Source organism: Neolamprologus brichardi, chromosome 11 (assembly GCF_056152115.1).
Source record: "Neolamprologus brichardi isolate AB-2024 chromosome 11, ASM5615211v1, whole genome shotgun sequence".
Classification (NCBI taxonomy): Eukaryota; Metazoa; Chordata; class Actinopteri; order Cichliformes; family Cichlidae; genus Neolamprologus; species Neolamprologus brichardi.
Window position 1 is genome coordinate 3,476,630 of NC_142114.1, and position 26,952 is coordinate 3,503,581.

The 26,952-nt window shown below is 43.2% G+C and overlaps 1 protein-coding gene across 7 annotated transcripts; it reads left to right on the forward strand.

Moving 5' to 3' along the window:
• Positions 1-1,106: 1,106 nt before the first annotated feature.
• Positions 1,107-26,226, forward strand: phactr4b (phosphatase and actin regulator 4b). 7 transcript variants are annotated; one of them, XM_087847977.1, is made up of 16 exons: positions 1,107-1,177; positions 7,763-7,877; positions 8,135-8,179; positions 12,827-12,997; positions 14,119-14,199; positions 15,884-16,387; positions 17,695-18,018; positions 20,093-20,224; positions 21,228-21,753; positions 22,073-22,374; positions 22,494-22,692; positions 22,867-22,922; positions 23,190-23,251; positions 23,342-23,479; positions 23,683-23,759; positions 24,713-26,226. In XM_087847977.1, the coding sequence occupies exons 3-16, from the start codon at positions 8,167-8,169 to the stop codon at positions 24,726-24,728; spliced, it is 2,601 nt and encodes an 866-aa protein (XP_087704103.1). In that variant the 5' UTR covers positions 1,107-1,177; positions 7,763-7,877; positions 8,135-8,166; the 3' UTR covers positions 24,729-26,226. The 7 variants fall into 7 exon arrangements, with proteins under 7 accessions (XP_087704103.1, XP_087704102.1, XP_087704104.1 ...); XM_087847976.1 differs by lacking the exon at positions 1,107-1,177 and adding an exon at positions 1,188-1,357; XM_006795916.3 differs by lacking the exon at positions 1,107-1,177 and adding an exon at positions 2,190-2,330.
• Positions 26,227-26,952: the final 726 nt, after the last annotated feature.

Below are 26,952 nucleotides of genomic sequence, written 5' to 3' on the forward strand. Positions count from 1 at the left end.
TCATTTTTTAAAATTTTCTGATAAATCCTTGAAATTGAAAGAGTGTGTCCAGTTCCTCTGCATGATGCAGGCGTCATTGTTTCAGAGTTTGGACAGCTGCTGTCAGACAGCCATTCAGCTGGGTTCATAATTTGCTGGACTCTGTTCACAACTGATCAAACAATCAATATTTGAGCAAAGTGAAGACTTTAAGCTTTTATTTAAGGAACTTGACATGAATTTTGAATGAAGTGTTTATTTACTATCATTTTTATACACAGTCTCCCGTTTTCAGTAGAGAATTGACTGTAGTTTCATATCCCTATTACTGCTGAAACAGAGTTAAGTAAAGTTGATTCTGAATTTTCACTATGGGGCCAAAAGAGTAGGAATAAAAAGGATACATCTGTTAGCTCAGAAGAATACATTGTTTAAAGAATGCTCTTTTCTTTAGTTTTCTTTTCTTATGACTTGGGAGTAAAGTTTTGAAGATTTTTTTCCCACACTGTTGGTTAATTGGTCCGCTCTACTCCTCCCATTTACTCAACTAAAGAAGATTTTTGATATTTTTTTGTGACAAATCATTAAATAATTCAAAAAGCATCAAACATAAGCGCCCCCAAAATGGAAGCAGCCAATCGATTTAGTGAGAATGGTCTCTATGAAGAGATACTGGAAAAACAAGAACAATACAGAATTTCACAGAACATATAATACACTGAGATTATTGCTTTACAACAATCCCATCAATAACTTAATGTAGTTTATTATTATTATTATTGTTGTTGTTTTTGTTTTTGTTGTCACTGTTATTATTATTAAATGTTTAAATGGTTGTATTTTATTTTCGGCATCAGTCTCATTCTTACAGCGTTATAACTCAGGGTGTGTGTTTAATAAAATGTCATATGGGGGTTAAAATGATAGCAGGCTCAATCTGTACGTCAGGGCTGCCTTTATTATTTTCTTATTTTTAAGGAAGGGAAGAGAGGGTCTTCATCCTGAGAGTGTGAAGCTGGACAACATAACGGTATGCCCCTCCACCCCCTTCCCACCCCAGAGCTGTGGACTGCAAAGCCTGGTGGGTATTGAAGTCTTCACAACAAAGAGAGAAGCCGTATTCTCAACGGCTAATGCGGCGCTGTCGCTCCCACTGAGGACTACCGGTACCGAGATGCGCAGCTCGGGATGGTTTCCGGTAAGTGCGCAAAATGTTTGGACCGGGCACTGGAAGAAGGGGGAAGTGTGAGGTGAGGAAATGACCGGGCTGCTATTTTTAAGTCGGCTGTAAGTACTTTCAAAAGAGGAGGCGGCGGAGGAGGGACGTTCGTCAGGAGGGATGTAGGGCTGCTGATTCCCGAGCAGCGAGTACAACACGGTGAGTTTGCTGCAGAGATGTCTGCACAGACAATAACCTGCAAGTTGCGCTCTCAAGTTGGTCGGTGCGAAGCAGCCGTTTTCAGAAAGCGATTTGCACGTTCACAGTGCGATGCTGCGCGTGAAAGTGCTGTGTTTCTGCACAAAGCGAGTGCCACAGGGTCAGCACACATCTTTGCTCCTGCTGCAATTGTTTCACACCCTGCAACTCCATTTTCCCCGCTGATGCTCTGCTCAGGAGACCGTGCACAACAAAGGATCGGGATGATCAGGATGTGCATGGTGTGTGCCGATGAAAGTCGTCGGAAGGTCCGCAGACCGGTTATTTATCCGCGTCATATTGTGCCATATATGCTACATCTAAACTATATATACTGACAAAGAGAGATGGCCAAAACGATTGTCCCTGTATCTGTCTTATCTCTGTGTAAGTGTTGGTGCTGGTGTGCAAAAGAAGAAGAAAAACATGGATTTCGGTTACTTTTAAGGACATATGATGCATTTATGGTGGGGTGTAACACCTATAGGCCCATCTTCAGCTCACAGTAATAATTAGCACACTTAAAAGGGTAATACATTGCCTCAGGGCCTGCATCTGTAGGCTTGATAAATCACAGCATGGCGGAAATGTCAGGAACAATGACAAATCGGGGGATAACAGACCCCACTCTATTTATGTTTATTTGTTTATTTACTCTATTTCATAAAATGTGTCTACCGGCAGAGTTTTTATTTTGAGGTGTGACACCGGAAGTCGCCGTTTTCGCTGCGTGCCTGACTTGACTCCGGTCTCTCGTTCACTCAGCAGCATCTTGACTCCACTGGCGCGAGATCCGCTCGCGCGGAGAGAGAGAGGGCAGGTCGGTGCCGCGAGCCTTCTCGCACGGGCTCCCGTTTTTCCTCTCCTGGTGCCGGGGAGTAGCAGCTGTTTAATTTGATGCTTTTTTACGACATTGCCCGATTCAACCTCTCAGGTAATTTTGTATTTTTGCCTCGGGAATGAAAACCGGTTAAGTAAGAGTCCGTTTAATCTCGGCGATACAATTAGAAATCCGCTGTCCGTGTAGGTCTAATTAGGACATGGATTGTTAGGGCAGCGATGAAAGACGCGATATGTGCATGTGACATCAAAGTGTGATTGGAGAAATGGCAGTCTGGCAGGGCAATTTATATTTATTGTCATTTTTTCTTTCTTATACGGATTCATCGCAGCCCATTATTATGGAGAGTGCATACTTCTTCAAGGACGTTATAAGCTATACTGCCATGAGGAAATGAGAGTGAAGTAAATTATTCAGCTTTACTCCAGACCAGGCTGATAAACTTCCATCTCAGAGAGCCTCCTGATGGAGAGGAATAAAAATGTGTTTATAATAAGGCTATTATTTTATTGTCTCAATTTCTTTTCAATGCATTGTGAAGCTACTGAATCTGACACATGATAAAACTTGGCTAATGGTCTCATCAGGTGTTTTCTCTCCTTAAACATGCAATGAAATCCATTTCCTGTGGTTCCATCCACCATAATAACTCTTGAAGTTAATGTGCTCTTGCAGAAAAAAAAGAAGCTGATGGCTTGTGTTCGGGCTCTTTCCACTTCCCACTGGAAGCCTCCTCTTTAATGGACCATTAAGAGGAGAACCACAATGGTTAAGCTGTCGACTGTGCCTGATTCATTTGGTTAAACCGCGCAGATGAGACTAGTCTGAGCATCACATTCCTTAAAAGCTCTTTGCTGAATGTCTCAGATCAATCCTCGTTCGCAGGGCAGCCGCTGGCAGGGAGCAGAAGTGGGCGGCCTGCTCCGGTGTGTAAACATGCATGTGCGCCATGGCAGAGCTTGTCGCCGATAATCAAATAACTTCACTTAAGTTATGCTTGGTTCCCCTGCAGTGCAGCCTTCACGCAGGTGGAAGGACACTACAGAAGAAAAGTTTAGCAAAGGCGAGGAGCTTTTTGGGCTCCTTGTAAAAGTGGGGCACTGGTCCCTGTGGTGAGAGGCACTTTTCTGGGGCAGGCACAGTGATGACGCTCTCCCAGCACAGATTGGGAACAGACACCCTCGTCCATCCATTTCGGAAAGAGGTGTAGAAACTGTGCAGCCCGGGACAGACACCTACAGAAAGGTCCAAGCGTAGACACAGCAACCGGGGTTCGATCGCCATGTTCTGTTTTACAATCCTTATTTATTTTTGATACCTCCCTGGAATTGGCCCGTAAGTATGCCTCAGCTCAGCCTACCTGCTGCAGATAATAACTTGTATTCAAACATTTGCTCGTTGTGTTCAGTTTGTAAGAGTCTACCTTGTTAGGACTTAAGCATGGAGTTAATTACTTTCTTCCAGTGATTTGGCAGCTTTTTGTGCCCAGAACCCTGGAGTGAGAAGCAGACTGCTATTTAAAGATGGCATAACTCAGCCAGCTGCTGCCGTTTCCGCTCCCATCGTAATTGAATCAACACTAGTAGACTGCGCCAGTGAGGGTGTGTGCACTCCGCAGAAGATTACACAGTCGGGACCTCTAGGCGGTCTTTAACAGTCACTTTCACATACCTGGTTGGTGCATTTGGGATTTGGAAGCCAGGCTGAAATAATCGGCCATGCAGGGATGTTTGTGAATAGTGATTGATAAGGTGGGCAGGTAAGTTAGGCTTTTTTTATGTATTCTTCTCTCCGAAGAGTTCAGCTTGAATTAAGAGTTTGTGTCTTTAATTGATTGTGTGCATCCCGTTTTCTTCTATCTGCTTGCCCAGCTGTGTGAAGCGATATATGGCAGCTGTTAGGGGCCTCTGAGAAGGTATCTTTCGTGGTTAAAACTCAGAGGTCCTGCACAGTTTCGATAAACACATTACTTTCATATCGATCTGTTCTGTACAATCAAAAGGCAGGTACAGGGTTAACAACTCAATAAGGAACTAGGCCATGAACATCCCTTTTTTTTTTATCTGTGACTGGCTGTGAGCGTGACAACAGCAAGTGAAACAGAACAATATTTTACTGTGGAACGTATCTCCTCAAGCCAGTTCTTTATTTATGAAAAGCCTGAAGTGAAGTCGAATAATCCTGTTTATATGTACAGATATATATGGAAAAGTCCCGGTATTTTAATTTCCACCCCCTGCCTTTAATCCGCTCGTACTTTGAGAACCTAGAGATATTTTCTCTTTCCGTGGAACACTCACCGCACAGCTCGATTATTTTGAGTCATCTAGCCAAGGCTGTGGCACTGGGCGGGAGTGTAAAAAATTTCATCTCTGACCACAAATGCATCTGCCTCGTCTCAGTGGTGTTCGGGTTCTCATCCAGGCTGTGTGAGTCTGTATGCGAATGGCTGCACTACGAAGGCTACAGTAATTTCAGGCTTTCAGGCAGTGCTGTTTGGCCTGTTTGATGTGCAAGTGATGCTACTTACACTTCTTCTTTTCAAAGGGAAGCTGACCTCTGACCTGCCAAAAAATTGCCCTAGAGGAGAAATAGAGAAGAATGGCAAACTGAATATCCAGAATTATATATGTAGTGAACTGTTTGCGTTTATATATGTGATATTTGGATTACTTTGCAATACGATTACAGCTTCCTTAGACTGACAGAGCTTACCTTCAGGGTAGGACATTGGCCAGTGATAATGTTAATGATCTAGTCAAGGGCCTCCGGTAACAGAAGCCAGGAAACTTTCTCTTAATATATCCCTCACTGGCAAAACCATTAGATTTCAAGGCAATAAAGCTGCAGTTTTCCTAATTTATTCAAATGTAAGATGATATGAAGGCCATTAAAACCCAGGATTTTGCCTTGCAGTGAAGCTCATCAGTAATATTTAAGAGCGAGAAGGAATTTTGTGGCCCAAACCCAAACTTTATGGTTTGGGTTTGGCCACTTCATACACTGACAATTATAACCAGTGTTTTTGTTTGTTTTTTTTCACATTAGATTGCTTGTGGTTTTCTCACTACAGAAAACATTTGTGCCTGATTTTCTCTAAAAGATGTGGCTTCCATAGCATTTCAGCTATTTTATTGCTAAGAATGTCTAATTTGTGCTCTGCTGTACAATCATGCTTGCATGTCTTGTTCTGTCATTGAACCATTTAAACAATCAACAAACACACTGTCTTGAATTATTAATCAGGTTTAGCTGGGACTAGAACTAATGAATTAATTAGAAAATAACAAATTATTTTCTTTATAGCTGAAACTTTAAATCATTTCAATTTAATTGTATTAATATTGTGCAAAATCACAACAATAGTCACCTGAAGGAGATTTAAAGATGCCATAACAGACTCGTAATATTGTTTTATTTATAGTTTAATTTTCTAGAAATGTCAGAAATGTATGAAATAATTCTATTCAGATGTTGTCATGTGCAATAAAGTATATGATTCCTGCAGTATATGACTAAGAAACCCACCAACACATTAGATTTGAGAAGGTGGAGTTCTACCTTAGTTCATTCTGTCTCATCTCACTAACACGCTTTAATCTATACCTAGCCCTTTGATATTATCGTTCCACTAAGCATGTGACATTAACTTGTCAGCCAATTTGGAGGTTGTCGCCATATGCTAGGAAAGTGGTTACTATATCCCCAGTCACACAAAATCTGTATTCCCTTACTGGTTGGCAAAAACCTCCTTGTGCTTGCTTTGGTTGCTAGCATATTGCTGCAGTCACCCTGAGTTTGCATGGAAATGGTTGTTAGACAAACATGAAAAACTACAGTCAACCATGGAAGTCTGCCTGAAACCAAAGCAGTCTCTAGGAAGAGTTTTTCCATCGTAATTTCATTCAGCGAGAGCCAGCAACCTCCAGGAACCAGTGCCAACCAGTCGGCGAATGCACATTTTTCCATAGCAACTGGTCATTATGACACGTCCAAGATGGCAAACAAATCTCAAGCAAAGTGTGCATGACATCAACACCTGGTCCCCCCCAAATTCCCGACAGTTTACGTACTTTAAATCAGTGGTGCCCAACCTTTTTTGCGGCACGGACCGCTTTAATGTCAGACAATATTTTCACGGACCGGCCTTTAAGGTGTAAATACGGGTAAATACAACAAAATAAAATGATACGACCAAGACAAAAACTGTGGTATTTTGTAAATATAATAATAAGCGCAAATTCACTGTGTAATTGTGTAACTTTATTAGCAGCGCCCTCCTGAAATGTGCCAACAACATCCTCCTCTCTGCCCCTTAATCCTCTCTGGTTGCTATGGTAACGCGTAAATATTTATTTCAAAATAAAACACACAACTACAACACGGGAAAAGACCCAGGGAAACCGAGTTAACGATAAAAACCCTGAAAACCATAAATTTCACACACGAGCTTCAACTCTCGCGGCCCGGTACCAAATGACTTGCAATGCAGACCTGTACCAGTCCATGGCCCGGGGGTTGGGGGCCGCTGCTTTAAATAATATACCCAGTATGTGTATGATTGATTTAATCGATTTGATTAAACTGCAGTAGATTGGTCCAAACCAGTGTGGTTGTAAAGTCTTTGCAGTCTTGTGTTAGTATTTGAAGGCAGCATGACAGAAGATGGACCAAATGAAGGACGATTCCCAAAAACATACTGTTGACTGAATGTGCTACAAAGCTTAGCTAGATGTGCATCAACACTATATCACGTATCATGTATTTTTACTTCTAATTATACAGCAGTTATACTTGTTAATGAGTCAGTACTGCAAAAGTAAATATTTCTGCTTGGTTTTCTTTGCTGCCTTAATTATCAAAGCTTTTGTGTTGTGATTTTGCTTCTGTTTTCCAGCTTTTCTTTTGCAAAGAATGGACGGTGCACCACTTTGAGTACATAAAATTGTTATTTGTGAGCTTGTCCATGAGCGGTTACATAACTGAAGTGTCATTTTACACACGACTCTGATTTGAATGAATGCCAGAAAGCCATTTACTCATTACCGTCACCATGTATACATCAATGGATACAAACTGTGGCATCAGACCTTTTGTGATTTAGTGGACTGGAGCTATAGTCTGCTTTAAGCTCTGTAAAGTCTGACCAAATTGTATCAGTTGTTGTTACACAGGGGCTTCTAAAGGCCTTTGTATTATTTCCTTCTGCTTTCTTTCTCCTACAGCACACTCCTTCTAATACACAATAGATTCATTCTGGTATTAGAAATTACTTTTTTTGCTTCATCCAAACTCATAGATACATCTTTTCCGGACATTTATTGCTGGACAGGTTCAAGCTCTGAGATATGGAGTATTATTTGTCTGGTTGTGACTTTTAGTCGGTATGCCTGTATTTTCACGCCCAGGTGTAATCGATTTCTCTTCGCAGTCTTATCGGAAAATTCCTGGGAATGTGTGGATCTCCTAGTTGTGTGTTGTATGTCAGACTGTGATGTGATCTACCTTGTTTTTCTCTCTTTCAGAGTGGATAGGATGGTTGGAGGTGGCATCGTCAACATGCTAGAGACCTGAAAAAATACTGCTGTACTGTTGCCAAGAACCCCGACCACCCACACCCCTCCCATGACTTTGTGTAGTGTATGTGTACGACTTTTTGCAGTTGCACAAATCCAATTAAATATACAGAAGTCAATGCACAGGAGTTTTATTTATACATCATATGCTTTCTATCTGAAGGCAATCTAAAGTGTTATAGCTAATACATAAAAGGGAAAAATCGCATTAAAAACTATAAATTGAAATAACAGAAGAAAATGAATTATATAAAAGTATAAAATGAAACAAATGTAGAGCTGAGAATGTGTCTGCTCATGTATTAAACTTGTGTTTTTCAGGAGATGTTGATTGGTGTGCCTCAAACTCTGTAATGGAAAATCGTGGTGAGTACCAAGTTACGCGTTGTGGTTTTTTTTAAATGCAGTGTTAATGCTGTGTTTCACTTTATTCCCCCATCGTGAATGACTCATTGCACACTCCTGTCAGACAGGGCTGGGGATGTTTATGTACATATGTGCGTACCTGACATAGTCTCCCTCCCTGCTGAAGTAGCCTGTCCCAGTCTGTTATCCAGGTCAGGCCAACAGGTTCTGGAGTCATGCGGATTGGCTCAGTTCTCGCTGGAAGCCAGCCCGGCGTGGTGGCTTTATGTGGGGCACAGGAAGAGAAAAGGAACGCTGCCGAACACACTAGCTCTCCATCTTTAGAAGCAGCTCGAGATGCAGCCAAATGCTCACAAAGCTCTGATCTATCCAGGCATAATGACACAGCACAGTGCTCTGGATTCCTCTGAGGCTCAGACGAGATTTTATTTTTTCTTCTAATGACACTCAAACGTCAAACGAAATCAAAGCACTAATTCAGGGGGTCCACTCGTTTACAGAAAGTGCTCTCTTTTTCTTTCCTGCTCCTCTCTATTTTCAAGCCTAATACAAGACTGTGCTTCTTGGCAAACATATTTCAAAGTCATGCTAATGCTTCCAAGTCTTTTTAAAATGTGATATAAGGGAGTTAAAGAAGTGTATAAAATGGTGCCTGGAGACATTAAAGGAGGCGAGCAGCACGATAAACACCCTGCACTAACATTAGGTTACTGAGCGGGAGTCAGCTAATGCTAGCGTGCAAACCCTGTATAGAAAATGCAATGTTTATTTCTCCGATCAAACTCTCCACTCAACCTGTTCAGTGTCATTCTGTTGATGGTGATGAGAGCATACTGGACCTTTCCTCAGAAACAGTAATGCATCTGATCTTGCAAAGCATTTCTACTGGTCAAGGGTACTGATTGAAATTACATTACTATAGTTGCATTATAGGTGTGTATATATAACTATATCTTGTGTGTTGTGGTCTGAGATCTGCAGCTTCAGGTCTTCTGTGTTGGTTAACTCTTTTTAATTCACTATAAAGGAATATTTTACATTGTACGGATATTACTGAGTACACGCACTGCACCGCATACTACAACACGCACCATATTGAAAACAAAACTTGTCTTTTCCCTGGAATGGTAGGCATCTTTCAGTGAATGCTGACCTGTGCTATGAGCCAAGGAGGGAGGGTCAGCAAGGAAGGGGGAGTCCAACTCCAGGAGGGAGGGAGGGGAGGTCTGAGGATATTGTGCGAGGGAGGGATGAGGGAAGGATTGAAGAACAGACACAGAAGGCGGCTAGATGACAGACACAGAGAAGCATAAAAGATCTTAGGGCATACGGGGACTTTGTCGCAGAAGAAACACGGCAGGTGAAGGAGTTGATCTGTATCGTGTAAGGCTTAAAGGTGCAGGACAGGTAGGGGCCCCTCAGGGGCTGGATCATGGGACAGAGCCTCCGTGTGGAGATCTCAGCTCAGGACCCACAACAACAACAACATAGCCGCAGTGGTGAGTTTCTGGGCTTACATTCTTGGTGTGCTTTACACAGCTGTGGTTTCCTCCGTCGCTAACATCAACAACATAAAACTATTTTCTCGTTTACTAGTTTTCAAGGATAGAGGATAGAGCAGAGCTGAGGATTGGTGATTGTGTAATAAACTTTGCACAAATGTTGCGTAGCCTCCCCCCTCATTCATGTTTACCACCACAAGGAATGCTACATCACTGGGATCATGTGGCTAATTCTCTACAGTGTTTTTACACACTCATGCATGACTTGTGCACTTATTTTCTTATGTTACACTGCACAGGAACATCAGATTGCATATGTTGTCTGGCTCAGAGGTTTTACATAATTTTGTCCCGCACCAATTATTCCACGTTTCTAAGCGCCACACGATGTTATATGATCGTGCATTTTATGCAAGTAGTGAGTAAAAAGATATGTACGGCAGTAAAACGTTACTCATATTACAGTGTCATGTAATGACATTTGTTTCTACTGGATCTTGAATTGTTGAAAATGTTAGGGAACACATTTTTTCACAGGAAACAGTCAGTGCTCGTAAGTGGATTAAATGTCATAATCGGCCCTGACAAAGGTAACTGTTACACTGAGGTTGGAGGTATTTCCTAATATTTATCCGCCTGGACTTTTGGTTTTTGTGTTAGCGATCGGGATAGCATGCCCCTTTACAGCAACAATCTCCTTTACCCACATGCTCACCTGACCAGCCGGCCATGACTCAGTGAATCATGAGGTTAGAGGGAAATCTGGCCAGTTGTATGGGGGAGTAGTAGGTGTGCCTTCTGGATATGGCTATGTCATAGGAAGACACCAGCACAGTCACACACTCCCGTGTTTCCTGTCTGCTGTGGCTTATCTGGGCAGACTTTCTCATTAGAGTAACACTATTAAGACTGTAGCTCTGTTATGAATGGAGGTGTTTTTTTTTATATATCATCATTCATTAGTTTCCCTGTTGTACCTTCGAGCATAGTGTTTCCATGAGCTGCACAGTGGACTATGTTATTGAATATGAGGGGAAGAGGCTGCCTTTGTTCTCTGGGAGGAAACGGCACTCCACCCTGATTCTGTGACTGCGTTTCCAGCCCCCCCATCCCAGCCCGCCACATTATGTCTGTACTTTTTCTCTCTTTGTAGCCCTTTTTTTACCCTCTACTCCCATTCCAAAACCCACAGTCACACTCAGCTATAGTGTCACAACATGCCAGACCTCTTCACACTACAGCTGAAACAATGGCTTGTTGGAGAGTTTTTCTCTGTATCTGTGAAGAATAATTTGGAGTGGATCTACAAGCTCTCTTGAACGTGACAGCTGATTTGGGTCTTCTGTACTTTCTTTTTTGAGGACTTTTTTTTTCACTAGTGGATCGACACCTTTTATAATCGAGCTTCACTGGCTAACGGAAAAGACCGCTGAGGATATGGTCAGTCGTATCTTTCAAATAGATGCCTGCTGTATGGGCTGAGTCCTCTGCCATCGTCATCTCTGCAGTGCTTTGGAGTGTGCAGGCCTGGCACCGCCAGCTCTTATCCTGCTTCACTGGCTTCAGCTGAGCCACTGTGGCAGAGGCGTCTCTGACAGAACGGTCTGCTGTGTGTGAGAACCTCAGTTCTGGATCGCGGAGAAGCTGCCTTAAGCAATGCTTAATCTGGATGTTATGGCAGCTGGTCTGAATCCTCAGATTTCTACCTCGCAGAGATAAGCTGGATTTCCACAGCGTGGACATGTCTCTCGACTCCGGACTCTCTGCCGTAGTTTCCGTCAACTCTCTGCAACTTGGTCTCCTGCGTTTTCGTCATCTGTGATTTGATGCTGGGATATACACAGCACGGTAGATTTTTGGTTGCTGAATGCTCCTTGCGTCCTCATGGCGTGCTGTTTTAAGTCCCGCCACCATGCAAGCTGGACACTTAACACCCCTCTTCAAGGTAGATTAGTGTCTGCTTTTTAACTACTTGTCAAAAATGCCATTTTTAAACTCACAGTAGGGTATGAAGTTGAAGTATTGTGATTAAAACTGCTTTCCTATCCGAGGTTTAGAGTCTGTTAGGCTTCCGAGGTCTGTGTAAACACTCAACTCAAATTTTACACCGCCAGCAGTGTGGAGTTAATGTGCCTGTCCTTCAGCTGCAAAAAATGGGTTTGAATCTTGTGTCAGCAACCATTCGCCTTTCTGTAGTGTCACTTAGCACGATACTGAAACCCTGCCAGCTCCAGGGGTGCTGGACTGCAGCTAGCTGATACTGATGTATGCGTATCAGTGTGTGTGTCTCAAATAAAGAAAAAGTTTCTATCCAGGAATAACGTTTTGTTGTTTTAGTGTTCCCTGGACTGCCAAGTAAGCCACATCAGTATTGTGTGAGAGCATATTGTTGTGGGAATCAGACTGCAGGGCATTACTGTCGCCAAGACATCCTGTGTGAGCCCGAGACTGGATGTTTTACATCGGACTCTGTTCTCTCTCTGCTGGTAAATATTATGTCTGCTGAATACAGCAGCTGCAGCCTGTTTGAAAGTCTCTCCGAGCTCAGCGCGCTGTCAGTTGGCCTGTCAGTCATGTGACCCAGAGTGTGTAGCCATGTCTGCAGATTGCTTTTTAGTTGAGTTCTTGAAGCCTTGGTGACACCTAATGATAATTAGTGGTTTTTAAAGAGCTTTTGCTTCTTGTTACCTGTATGTGTGGGTGTGTACCTGTGTATATATTTTATATATGTATGCAGAATGACTGACAACCTTTTTCTGCTGCTTATGTCTGCATTCGTGTGTGCCCCTCTTCTCTATGGGAGCAGCGAGGGCTGAAAGGCTGATAAGGCACTAGACTCCATCCAGTTAAGGAATGTGAGTACTTGACAGCGAGAAATCCTGGCTCAGAGCCAGTGTTAGGCTTCTGCTGTTAGCTGTGGATACGTGGAGGAGTCCGTGAGCTCTCAGCGTCACCCTGCCAAAGCACGCTCGGCCCCCGAGAACTAACAGCTAAAGATAATAACCGCCATAACGATGCTGGCCCTCTTTAAAAAGCAGCAGATGAGCTCAGTTAAAATAGAAAGCGCCGCTGCTGAGCGGGGCGTCTATAATTTTATGTTATAAGTTCTATTGTATTTGTTTTAAGTGTGTGCTTTCTGTTTTAGATGATGAAGCTGAGCAGCACCACAGCACAATGGTGGGAGAGGGAGGCAGCACCGGGGACAGCACCCCTCCCCCGAAGCGCAAGGGCAAGTTCTCGACCCTTGGCAAGATCTTCAAGCCGTGGAAGTGGAGGAAGAAAAAAAGCAGCGAGAAGTTCAAAGAAACTTCTGAAGGTTCGTGCTGCAAACTTGTTCTCTTTGCGAATGCCACCTCTCCTTTCACCCCAGCGGTCGTATCAGTTGTGTTCAAATGCCATTAAAATTCCTCAGTGAACATGTTTCCGCCCAGATGTTACAAGCAAGTTTGTCTCTCGCTATTTTCAGTGCACATAATACAATAAGATGAATACAAGATGTCTCGTTAAGAGATGACGTGTATATGATGGTGACCTTGCGTTTTGAAGCGTCTTTTTTGGCTAATTAATCGTCTCTTTAGCAGTGTGGCACATGCCATCTGTGAATATTTAGAGGGTGGAGTTCTAACATATCATCTAATGCAGGTTTAGGCAACTCCCGGCCTTGAGTGCCGTTGTTCTGCAGGTTTTAGATCTCACCCTGTGTCAACACACCTGAATCAAATGACTAGTTCATTCCCAGGCCTCTGGAGAACATGTTGAAGACATGTTGAGGAGGTAATTTAGCCATTTGAATCAGCTGTGTTGGATCAAGGACACATCTAAAACCTGCAGGACAGGGAAGTCGTGTCCATAGACTGTATATGAAAGATGGATGTTTTTACTGTGACACCTGCTGGTTACTGAAGTTCTTGACTTTTGGCTGTCTCCTCGATGGTTTGATGCCGGACGTGATAAGAGACCGCTGCATCTGTACGAAAAACCGAGGGCAAAGTATCACAGAAACTTGACAGTTACAGGGTGTTTATCCTTTTGTAGAGTACTATGTACTTTTGTACAATCTGACTTCTTTCTGCAACCAGTAGAGTTGCCCTTGCTGGTCATTAAAAGTATACTGATTTAAGACACTTCTGAATTGGCTTCACTTTTCAGGCCTAGAAGCTACACCCACATGTTATATAGAGTATGTTATATATAAAGATACTTGCTAACTGGTTCTAAGTGTTACTGAATAATATGGGAAACTTACCAGATCTGTGCCACAGACCACCAACCAGAAAGCATGGCGAAGAGGTCCAGTTCAGTGACTCGAATTAGCGCAACATATATATATCTATATATATTGCTTCTGGTACATGAGATCACAGTGAAAATTTTAAATCATAAATATCTTGGTGAAAAAATGGTCTATAAAATGTCATTTCCTTTTGCTCTTGACAGAACTAGAGAGGCAGATGTCGACAAGGCGCACCCGACAGGAGCTTATAGAACAGGGGGTGCTGAAGGAGGTCCCAGACAGTGGTGAGGGGACTTGTGTGATTCAAAATGTGATATCTGTGTTGCAAAGCTTTGTCTGCGTCTGACAGCAGCAGCCCCGAGGCAATAACGCCCACTCAGACGGTACAGTTAAGTCTTCAGCACATGATGGCAGGAACGCTGTCTTCCCATGCAGCAGGTGCCTGAGACAAATTTAGAAAAGCAAATTTGAGAAAAAACTGCTTTCACCTTGCTGTTTCTCAAAGTAATGCAATGTCTGTTTAAAATTACTTGCCACTCTCCAGAGCTGAGGAAAAGTGGAACAAATTGTGCCTTGCAGCAAAATAGCTTAGAAAGGGGGGGGGGGGGGGGGGGGGGTGCAAACGTTCTGCTGGTCCCGCTGTTGCAGGAGCCCATTTATTAAGTCTACAGCAGCTTCTTCATCACGGCAAACACTGACTGTCCATGGGGCTTGAGTTAAGGGCGCATTTTATTACTGTGGGAAAAAAAACTGCAAATAGCAATTATTTTTGAACAGTTTCTGTATTGATTCTGTAGTCTTTAAAATCTCCCCAAAAATCACTCCTCACTGTATCTGAAATCCAGATTTAAAGAAGAAATAAGCAGCAAAAAGTATGTTTAACAGTGTTATGGCTCAGTTGGATAGTTATCAGTTATCTTGCCATGCATCAGGTTAATTGTAGAATATTGAACACAGCACTACCAGTATGTAAAACTTAAAAAAAAATGTATCAATATAAAATCTTGTTGTGTATCAAATTAGTCTAAGGAGCTTGCAAAGAAAAGCGTCTGGACTTCTTTAAGTTGCTTGAAGACGTTTCACCTCTCATCCGAGAGGCTTCTTCAGTTCTAAGGTCAAATGGTGGAGAGTCCCAGATATAACCCTGGTGGGAGTGTCCCCCCACAGAGGGACAAAAGGACCCCCTGATGATCCTCTAATCGCCTGAGCCAAGGTGTGAAACTGGGTGTGGGTCCCAATCAGCCAGAGTTTCGGGTGAGTTCATTGTGAAACCTGGCCCCACCTTATCATGCGAATTCCTGAGGTCAGATGGCCCAGGGTGTGAGTGGGCGTTAAGGCGTCTGGGAAGGGATCTCAAAACTGGATTATAGATGGCAGACAGTTGGTGTCGTAAACCACCGCCTCTGTTCAAAGATGGTCGCTCACAGTGGACATAGATGGCTTCTTTCACTCCTCTTTCAAACCATCTGTCCTCTCTGTCCAAAATGTGAACATTGGCATCCTCGAAAGAGTGACCTTTATCCTTAAGATGCAGGTGGACAGCTGAGTCTTGTCCTGTGGAGGTGGCTCTTCTGTGTTGTGCCATGCGCTTGTGAAGTGGCTGTTTGGTCTCTACAATGTAGAGGTCTGGGCATTCCTCGCTGCACTGTACAGCGTACACCACATTGTTAAAAGGTTTAGGTTTAGGTTTATATCTGGGACTCTCCACCATTTGACCTTAGAACTGAAGAAGCTTCTCGGATGAGAGGTGAAACGTCTTCAAGTAACTTAAAGAAGTCCAGACGCTTTTCTTTGCAAGCTCCTTTGACTACGATGACCTGGATGACTGAGAACCTTCACAGACATATTGTGTATCAAATATTAAGCATGTAATGTCCTTCTGCACTTTCTCAGTAGCTCAGAATATCATTCAGTCTTCTAATGTATTTGTTTGAGTATTCACCAAGTGTTTTTGGCCAATCTTTTTAGATGGAGAAGCACAAAATGTGAAGCAGTCGTATGTAAAGAATGGCCACACTCTGCCTGTCGGAGGAGGAGGAGTCATCAGCGGTGTCAGGAGCCCATGCAACCAGGGCCAACTCCCCTCAGATTCAGATTTTAGGATGAACCCTGCATGGCTCGCCCAGCCAGATGACCGAAGGGGCCGTTGTTCTCCCTCCGATGGAGACCGCCGTGGAGCTTTGGGCTCCAGGGGAACAGGACTGCATGATGATGGACGGAGAAGCGCAGGGATTGGGGCACGGGCGCAAGGTGAGGGCGAGTGGAAGTCTAATATGGCCTGGCAGGGCCACATTCACGGACAAATGGAAGAGAGCAGACATGGTGGCAGGCTTCACCCTGACGACGGGCAAAAGAGGCCAGGACTGCAGAAGGCCCCATCTGAGGACGGCAGGAGGAGTCGGCCTGCAGAAGGAGATTGGAAGCCTACACTCCCTCGGCATGCATCTGCTGAGGAGGGGAGGGCCCGGAGAGGTGAGTCACTTCCAGTAGTTGTCCTCCCTGCAATCTGAATTTTCCACCAATTTTTACAAGTTGCAATCAAAGCAGCACTGCTGTTGTCAGTGTAAGGCCATAACCGATAAAATGCACACCTTTTACACCTTAACCTCCTTCATATTCGAAAAGTCTGTGATTCTTGGGTACCTTATCCCCTCCCTCTTGCTGTCACTTTTCTGCTTATATGCTGTCCTCCCAGATATAGACAGGCTCCTGTCAGCTCCCGGGAGGCCTGCTCCAGCTATGCTTCTTATTCAGGAACATGAGGGAATAGCTCGTCCTCTCTTCTCCTCTCCTAATTAATGTGGCGCGATCGCTATACTCATTATTGCCCTTTAAGGCTAGCACAGTGAGCTCAGTGATAATTGGTAAAGTGCCACAGCTAATTGATTTCCCAGAAAAATAGAATTTGTTCAAAAATAATGGTGTTTAGCTCTGTTTTTAGATCTCAGCTGTGTGGTTATCGCTCAGACAGGTTATTCTGTGCCAATGTGTAAACATGCTAGGAGTTGAAAAACACTATAGCACGTCATTGCAGCAAAGAAGAAAGTAATATTTTGTCCACTTTCCTTCATGTGTCATTGCTCTGCTCTTCGTTTCATCTTACCTTGTTTTTTTCTTTTTTCTTTTTTGTGATGCTACTTTTTTTTTTCTACCTCTCCCACTCGCATTTCTATCTTTATCACATCTCCTGCTTCCTCTCTCTCTCTGTTCTTCAGTCTGACTTCCTGCTTTCCTCTGGATTAGTTCCTCTTTGATTACATGGCATCACACTGATAACACTTCTGTAAATAAATAGCCCTGAACCTGAGAGCGGCAGGAATGGCGTGGGCGCAGCGTTGGGAACAGCGTGGGGGCCGGCTCGCGGGTATAGTGGGGTGGGCAGAGGGAGGTGGGTTTTTTTTGGTGGTAATTGCAGCCGCCTACTCTGTTTATCTTCACAGCTGATCCCTAGATAATGCCATTCTCAAACAAGTGCTATCACAGAGAGTGCTTGGAGTGCTCAGAGCTGTAGAAAAGTGGCTCATCGCTGAGTCTCTGAGCTGAAACATTTATAGCAATCCACTGGGATATTTGGTGAGATTTTGCTAATTCATTGAAGTGTATTTGTTATGATCATGCAGAAATAGAATACGGTATATGCACTACAGCTGAAAACCAATCATTTATTGCTTAAGTTTATCAGTCTCAGTTGACGTGCTGTAACTTTTAAAATTATATAAGCAGAATTACATGTTATGATATAAAACTATATGGTTAGCTGCTTTTTCTTTTTTTTTTAGAATCAGACAGCCATTTTGCTCCTGACCTGGACACCCTACGTGAACCTCTGCCACCCAAACAGGTGATCATGCCTCCAAAATGGCTGGTGAGCTCCACCCCTGAACCTGGCAGCGAGTGTCCACCTCGAACTCCATCCAACCACCCCACGAGCCAGTTCTCTTCTCCGTCGGGTGTGACGTCCAAACCTGTTCGATCAGTGTCTTCTGCGTGTTCCAACACTCAGCAGTCTTCAGCCGCTGCCCTTACCTCCATCTCTCAGCCCGCCAAGCAGCCCCCTCTGCCTCCACCCAAGCCTGTGAACAGGGGCAACGCGGCCATGCTGGGTAAGCCTAACAGTAGCTTCTTAGGTTACCAGATGTTGCAGGGACAGGAAGCGTACATCAACAATCCAACGCCTGCTCAGTTAGCGTGTAGTTTTCCAGCTGGCGTATACAGTATGTACATTTATGCGTCAGTGCACTACTGATGGTAAACTCTTCAGCACAACATCCTGTATACGATACTATTTTAATAGCACGAGCTGCTTTTCCCCAGTTAATTACTTATTATGTCTGGATTATTGTAGCAGAAACGTATTCCAGCATTTTACGCTATGAGGATAACAAGGACTCCTGTGGCTGTGGGCCACTGCTTCCACAGATACAGTGTAGCGGTTCTGTGGTTTTGCCTCATCTGGGATCGTGTTTTAATTCCCAGTAACGGGGGGAGGGGGGGTATTACAAAAATGCCCTATTTGTCATCAGTTTATTATACTAATTGTTGTTCTTGACACAAATAGAATACAAAATGAGTCAGTTAGGAACTTACACTAGTTTCAGGTTAACATTTACACTACAGAGAACTCCTCGAGATCTAATTTCTCAGTACACTTGTTGACAGTTTACTATGAAGTGACTGTATTTTAAAAGCCAGGAGGCTTCTTTGCTTTGTGGCCAAGTTTATGGACAAAGAACAACTGAGACAAAAGGTGTTAATAAAACACACCGTGAAGCGGATACTGTTACAGTTACAAGGATAGTAATCATGTTCTTACCTATGTGTTTGTTTTAGTGATTATCACTTCGGGAAACAGTACCATTCCGTCATAGTGCAACTCTGTTTATATACAGTTGTGTTCAAAAGATTACATCCGCTCATCACTGGCATCGTCATGATCATCCAGGGTGGAATGACATGTGTAATGACTTTAAAAACACGAATTTGGGGCACAAGTTTGATTTTATTCTGGGTTTTCTCGATCCACTCGATCAGAAGTATACATACAGGCTCAAATATATACACTCTATATACACTATATAATTAAATTTTATTTATACAGCGCCAAATCACAACAACAGTTGCCTCAAGGCTCTTTATATTGTAAGGTAGACCCTACAATAATACATACAGAGAAAAAAACCCAACAATCATATGACCCCTATGAGCAAGCACTTTGGCGACAGTGGGAAGGAAAAACTCCCTTTTAACAGGAAGAAACCTCCAGCTCAGGGAGGGGCGGGGCCATCTGCTGTGACCGGTTGGGGTGAGAGAAGGAAGACAGGATAAAGACATGCTGTAGAAGACAGCCAGAGATTAATAAAAGGTATGACTCAGCAGAGAGGTCTATTAACACATGTTGAGTGAGAAGGGTGACTGAATATGATATGAATGATGGTAAATTGGTTTTACTGGACTGAGGGGATATCGACAAAGAAAAAAACGACACCTTGAAGCTCGACTGAAATTTTCAGCTGCCCACATGGACAAACCAAATTCCTTCTAGACAAAAGTTTTGTAGTCAGACAAGACCTAGGAACATGGTACTGTCGAGCATGGTGTTGGTAGCATCATGCTCTGGGGCTGTTTTGCTGTCAGGGGTACTGGTACATCGTATAAAGTGGATGGAATAATGAAGAAGAATGACTACCTCCAAATTCTTCAACTTCACCTCAAATCAGCAGCTAGATGGTTGAAATTCCAACAAGACAATGATCCCAACACACATCAAAACTGGTTTTGGGATGGATAAAGCAGGATAACATTAAGCTTCTCGAATGGCCTTTCCAAAGACACGACCTCAGTCAGGAAAATCTGTGGACTACACTTAAAAGTCGGATCCGTGACTCTGTGTGGATTAGAGGAAACCCAAAATAATTTCAATTGTGTGCACCAAATTCTTTTTTTTAACTCATTAAAGATGTTTGCTGCACAATCATTCCACCCTGGAAAAAGAAAAGTTGAAACAGTTCAAAGAAATCATTAAATGCCCAGAATTACTATGAAATTCATGGCCAGGATGAGTGGATGTAAACTTCTGACCACAGCCGTAACTTCTGAAATCAACAACTTACACAACACCAGAAAGTAGCTGCATTCATTAAACATACAAGCTGAAGGCCTCCATCTCGTCCCTGTTAGTCTCCGCCCTGCAGGGGGGAGAAAACGCTCAGCTTCCTCTCTACTGGTCCTGCTGGAAGCGAGAGTGCGACTATGATGTCTACCTGTCCCTGCCTGTCTACCTGTGCCGGCGGGCTGGAGGCCTGCGCTCAGGTAAAAGGATGCCCCCCTGGTATTTCTTTGGCTGGGGTGCCAATTTCTGGAATGCCCTCTTCAGAGTCTGCACACTTCATCATGTCGCATCCTTTCCTGCTGCCAACATATGTCTTCTGAAAAGCCTTTAACTTGTTCGCCGGCCTTCATTGCTTTTCTTTGGACCTGGTATATAAGAGCCGCATGCATATAACAAGCTGGTAATGAGTGTGCTTACTGTATGCAGGAGACAACTTCTGTGTTGCCTCTGAATAAGGGAGGGCCTTTAGCGGGTTCCAGCTGTGTTCTGCTATGCATCAAATGAATTTTATGTCTCTAATCCACTCAGCTCTCACTCAAATGGGATGGATGGGTGGACTTGAATGGATGACTGAATGGGTCGAAGAATAAAAAGGCAAAATGTTTCTAACATAAGGGCTCGACTTATTATAGAGAGGAAGTCCATTACAGTGTAGGTTACTGCATGTTGTAAGTCTGTCAGCACTGTTCACTTATTATGTCTGCTTTTAACAGAAATGTTGCCTTAAAGCTGTCCTCTGATGTCTTAAGAGCCAAATAGCAAATATGCAAATGTGCATGCAAAACTGGAAGGGTTGCATTTGAGCTTTTTGTTTAGGAGCTTCAGGAGCTTTACTACGCTAATAGATAGTGTCGGTGCGGGGTTAGAGTCTGGCTGTGAAGAGCATGGATGAATCTTTTTTGTCTCCGTGACCTGGAGCACTCGCTGCACGCTGGTCTTTTAGAGCAAAGTGTACGTTCATGGCCGTCATGTGAACCAACTTGCTGTACGGATGCAGTAATGCTCAGTCAGACATGTAATTCCAGCATTCGTGTGTCTTCTGTCTGGTATGTTATACATGCCTGACTGATGCTTGTGCACTTGCGTCACAGTGACAAACTAGATTCAAAAGTAAAGCACTTGCTAGCAAATCACTCACACGCCTAAGCTGTAGCTGTTTTTCTTCAGCAGTTATGGTTGGATTAGCTCTTTTTCGTTTTGCAGGTGACTTCGCCCAAGCAACAGGGGGCGCTAGCCTTGTTCCAGCCAAACCCTCTCCTCCGATGCCTCCTAAGAGGACCACCCCAGTCACCAAACGCAACACAGAGGACTCTGCTTCAAGCCATCCCATCATCCCCTCACCACTTTCTCTGGAGGAACACAGCAGCCTCCCCCTGGGCTTCCAGCTGCCTCCCCCTCCTCCGTCCCCACCCCTGCCGACTCACATACCACCTTCTCCACCCCGCCAACACATACAGACCCACCACCTCCACCATCAGCACTCCTACCCCCATCCGCTGCCCCAACCCATACCAATGCTTTTCGACCCACCGAGCCCGACCAATGAGTCTCCCCAGCGCCCGGCTCCCGTACCGCTGCACATCATGATCCAGCGAGCCCTGTCCAGTCCCGGCCCGGCTCAGCCACATCCAGACGGGTCGCAGCGGGCACACGCACTGCTTTTCGAAACACCTCTAGAGTACCAAGGAGGAGGTCGCCCTCTGCCTGTCAGCATTCAACCACTAAAACTGTAAGTTTCTTTGCACAGAAAAGTCAGTGAATCAGCGTATACAAAGACAGTACATGGTGAAGAAGTATGGAGTCTGCACTTGATCTGTCTTTGCATGTAGCTTTCAGATCTTTCTCATCCATTTTCTAAGCTGTGTACATTTTATACTTACTTGTATATCCATTTCAAGCTGAAAAAAAGTCCAGTCTTCATCATTGTAAAGTCAGATATAGCTGGAGGGACATATTTCAGTTAAATTCATTGAAAAACACGTCTTCAGGATTAGCCCAAAAAAACCCAGAAAAAATGTTTTATTTGCATGTATTTTTGTTCCTGTTAGATCTGAGGATGACTACTCAGAGGAAGAAGAAGAGGAAGAAGATGATGAGGAAGAGGAGGAGTATGATGGGGAGATTCCACAGCCAGAGCTGGAGCCAAGGAGTCGCCGGTGCTTGGTCGGTGACGCTGGCATTTGTGTCATCCCACGGGGAAACAGCAATGACGACGACGAGGAAGAAGATGAGGAGGATGAGGATGAGGAAGGCGAACACGACATGCATGGGGAGGACAGTGATTCAGATGGTCCTGTGCCTCATAAAGATGAAGACTCAGATGAAGATGAGGAGGATGAGCCCCCGATGAGTAAGCATAACAAACTGACTCGGAGGTCATTTAGTGGCTTTTCCGGACTCTTTGTAAACCTGTGCAGTGTTGCTGCTCCTTCTCAGCTTACTGCATCTCTCCGCTTGGCTTTTATCCAGGCGCACTGGCCAGCAGGGTGAAGAGAAAGGACACGCTGGCTCTGAAGCTGAGCAGCCGTCCCTCTGCTCCCGACAGGGATAGGTTTACGCAGGAGAGAAGCAGCCGAGATGACCACCCTCCAGGACAGACCGGCCTCACCTGGCAGAGCAGAGAGCAGTGGGAAGCCATTCGCACACAAATCGGCACTGCACTCACGAGGTAAAGATGAGCGGTATCATTGCATTGTTTAAAATGAGCAGTGAAAGTGCATTTCCTGAAGAAATTAGACCAATTTTTAAAAGATCCTTGACCTGCTTATTACCTGAATGAGTGAAGTAAATGTGTAAAAATAGGACTCCATTTTTCTTTTATCTTTTCTTTTTTTTATTTCAGGCGACTAAGCCAGAGACCCACTGCTGAGGAACTTGAGCAAAGAAACATCCTCCAGCGTTAGTATTAACTCTCTCTGTCTTTGTTCATGATCCTTGACTTGTTTGGACTCCTTTGTTTCTGGGTTTTAGCAAAACCACTCCTCATTCTTTCGTCCGATGCTTTTGCCTCAGCGTTTGTCAACAAAGTATATTTCACATCTGTCAACAACAAGCACATATCTAATTTTAGAAATTGCTTTTAAACCTGCCATCAAACCAAGCCTTTTATGCCAAAGTCTAAATTTGGCTCTTCTATTCTTTCTCCCATCTTTGTTCTCCCCTCAGCTAAAAATCAGGCTGACAGACAAGCCGAAGTTCGAGAGATCAAGCGACGGCTGACCAGAAAGGTGAAGCAGCACACCTGCAAACATCCCAGTGTTAAACCATGTATTTACCTGATATTAAACTGACATAAAAAAAAAACATCTTTATTGTAGCTGAGTCAAAGACCCACGGTTGCAGAACTACAGGCAAGAAAAATCTTGCGATTCCACGAGTATGTGGAAGTCACAGATGCCCAGGACTACGATAGAAGAGCAGACAAGCCGTGGACTAAGCTCACTCCTGCCGACAAGGTAATCAGCTGCATATAAAGGCTTTATCGGCACAACCGCTTTCTGATACAGCACTTTACAAAATGTCCAAGACAGTGTTACAAACATATGCATTTTAAATGTTAAACATGTGCAACTCCATTAGGTTAATGTAATTTTTTTAGCAGTATATTGTCTCGTTTTCTTTCTGAGTTCATGTTTAACCAAATTGCTGTTTTGTCTAGGCGGCCATCCGGAAGGAGCTCAATGATTATAAGAGCACTGAAATGGAGGTTCATGAAGAGAGCAGAATTTACACAAGGTAGACCTTTTAGTTGAAACTTGACTGGCTGATTGATTGCTTTGGTCAAATGAGTGAGGTACTGTGTTTTGCTGATTTGTTTTTCTACACCACTCCTTCACGTTGGTGGGGTACGGAGTCTTTCTCAGCTGTTATAAACCGAGAAACTGGCTACACTCTGGACAGCTCGTGAGTCCATCGCAGAGCTAAAGGACAGGCAGATGAACCACTCACACTCGCGTTCACATCTACGGCCAATTTAGAATCACCCATTAAGCTAACATGCATGACCACCCAAAACCTAGGACTGTGGGAGGAAGACAGTACCTGGAGCACAGGGAAGCCATGCAAACACCACACAGTTTTGTTTTTGTTGTTATTTATTTCTCCTGGTTGTGTCAGGGAAACCATGAAATATGTAATGCACACTTGAGAGTGATGCATCTTTGAACACTTCCTGCCATTTGCAACCAACCTTGGCGCTCATCCTGAAGACATCTCCCCCCAACAGCAGGTTTTAGCTAAAGGAGTTTGTTGCCTTGCTACTGTGTCAACACTGTTTATTTCATACTCCCTTAATTGTTAACGACCTTCAGGATGTCACTTATTTTAGTCTGTAGACGTCGGCTGCCTTAGCTGCACATGCACTGTGTGTCCTGTGATTGCTTTACACTTAAAGCCATCTTGTGTTGCTTGCACCTAAACACTTTAAATATGAATTAGCAGCAGTGGTGATCTGCTACTACATTAATATAGTTGTGACCAGTAAACATCTATGTAGAAACTGATTGATTGGTCATCTTTCTTATGCATGCCTGGTTGAATGGCAGAATCCAGCACTAACAACGGGCAGAAGAAGACTTTTAGAGAAAAATCTGTACCTTAAATAGCAATATAATGAATTTCCCTGCATTAAAAGCTTAAGGATTACGAAGGTGTGATCTTGCCTCATGAGAGCTGTTTGTTTTCTTTAGGTTCCATCGGCCTTAACATCCCCGCTTCCAGATAAAGAAGCACTTAAGATCTCCGGCAAAGAAGCAGCTGCTCCCTATGCAGACAGATCGCCCTTTTGCGTCTCTTGAATGTACTGTTATCAGGGAAAGCCTGGAACCGACTCCACACGAGAATGCTTCTTGCTTGTCCTCCATCGCCCTCTCACTACATTGCTTTCACTGAACCGAGGTGTTGGTGGGTGGAGACCAGATGCAGTATTTCTCCCAGACGGCAGGGGGAACCACGTGCCAATAAAGTGGAGAAGTGGCAAAGGACCTACAGGGCTTACTCTCACTCTGCTGTTGTGTGGTGCCCCTCAGGGACTCGGATATAGTTACAACCTTTAATGCGGCCTCGTCCTGTGTTGCCTTTTTCTTTTTTCTTCTTCTTCTTTACTGTATATGGAAAAGCTAACTCATCTTTGCTAATGTAATAACGTAGAATAAAAATGGTAACAATAATGATGACCTATAACACTTCACACAGTAATAATACACACAAACGGTCAGGACTTGGCTGAAGACTTAGATATTCTGTTTTAGAACTGGACATCTCTGGGATATCGTGTGTTTGTTATCCACGCTACAGACTGCTGCTGTGATACGTTAGAGTGAAACTGGAAGAGATCTCATTGCAAAATATTCTGTAATGCACAAAATATTTTCTATTACAATTTTGATCACAAGGGTAGTGACAGCTTTTCTTCGAGCCTTCTTTATTATTATGATTATTATTATTATTTGGCTTGCCTGTGTTTGTGGTTGTGATGTGAGTCGGCCTTTTAATAGCTATAGGAAAAGGTCAGGAGGCTGTTGGTGTTTTAATGCGTGCCAACACACCCAATACTGGTTTTCATATCACTGATTTCTGCAACCCACTGCATGAGCCATTACAAAATCCAGTGCCACCGCGTCTGGATAATCTCTCTTCATTTATACTTTTTTCTTTTGTAAGTTTTTGTACTTCCCTTTAAAGATTGAACATGCAATACATTCTGTAGCCATTTTAAATAAGGTCGTTACGATAGTGTCTAAACTAAGAGTTAAATGTAAGTTGCTTCAAGTGTAGATCAGGGATTTATCACAGGAAAAAAAGAAAAAACCACACCTGAAAACGCATAATCGGTCAACAGAAACTCAGTTTGCCTGGAACTTTTTGAAACTGCAGAAGTGTTTTACCTTGTCTTGTCTGGCCAGTAGCTTACAGGGTTCTCAGTGCTGTGTGTATAAGTTGATATAGGTTTATCTGATGCTTCTGTATATCTTGTCTTCCTTTTATTTGAAAAGAAATTTTAAATATAAAAGTATTATAGGTTGCTATTTTTTTAAGCAGAACATGAGTTTATGATTAAATGCTACAAGAATGGGAATATGAAAGTGCACCTTTCTGTAAATCTGAGTTCATTTTTAATTGAATGTGGAGCTGAATGAGCTGACAGTCTTCTTTTTAATTGTAAATAGTCTGGATCTAATTAAAAATCTTGCAATTCCTCGAACCTTCTTGTGAAACAACTCTGCAACTGAGGTCCAGTAGTCCTAATGACTGTTCAGGTTGAGTCTTTTGTCTAAGCTGGGACGTCTAAAGAAACAGTGGGTTTGCAGCAACACCTGGTGGCGATTTAAGTTTCTTTTAATTTAAAAAATTGGACCTTTAGTGTAATTTAAAATGTATTTTAGGTAATAGGTTATATTTTAGATTATTGGATAAGGTGACACCAAAGGGTGGGGGTGTCAAACATAAGCCCCCGGGGGCCAGATTTGTTCCTGCAAAGACTCCAATCTGGGCCACTTGATGGTGGTTTTGGAATATGTGAAGGAGGGAATAGATTTTAAACTTTTAACTATATTTTTTAGAAATTTTACAGCTTTTCCTACTGATAAAATCTCCCATATGGGAGTAATTAAGCCATAGATAAATAATCAAAAGTTCCTGCTTTTTCATATGGACTATAGTCATTTCTTTTTACAATGGGCCCACAGTAAAAATAAGTAAATAATTATAACAATGAAAAATTAATCGTCTGTGAATTACCAACATCTTTCAATTTTGTAATTACTGAAAAGTCTGGACAGTTAGCTGCCAGAACCTTTTCTGTAATTTTACTTGTTTATTTATTTGTGCTAATAGATTTTTTTCATTTTCTACAGCAGTATGTCTTCATCGTGTACAAGAAACCGAGAGGTATAGTTGAAATTGCACTTTTCATATTATTGGGATTAAA

What these genes read in the sequence shown, in the direction of transcription:
- phactr4b (XM_006795915.3), top strand. Translation starts at nt 11,566, where the DNA reads ATGGCGTGCTGTTTTAAGTCCCGCCACCATGCAAGCTGGACACTTAAC. An exon ending in GCAAAGAAACATCCTCCAGC is followed by an intron (nt 22,923 to 23,189) that starts GTTAGTATTAAC and finishes TTCTCCCCTCAG; the next exon opens with CTAAAAATCAGGCTGACAGA. An exon ending in AGCGACGGCTGACCAGAAAG is followed by an intron (nt 23,252 to 23,341) that starts GTGAAGCAGCAC and finishes TCTTTATTGTAG; the next exon opens with CTGAGTCAAAGACCCACGGT.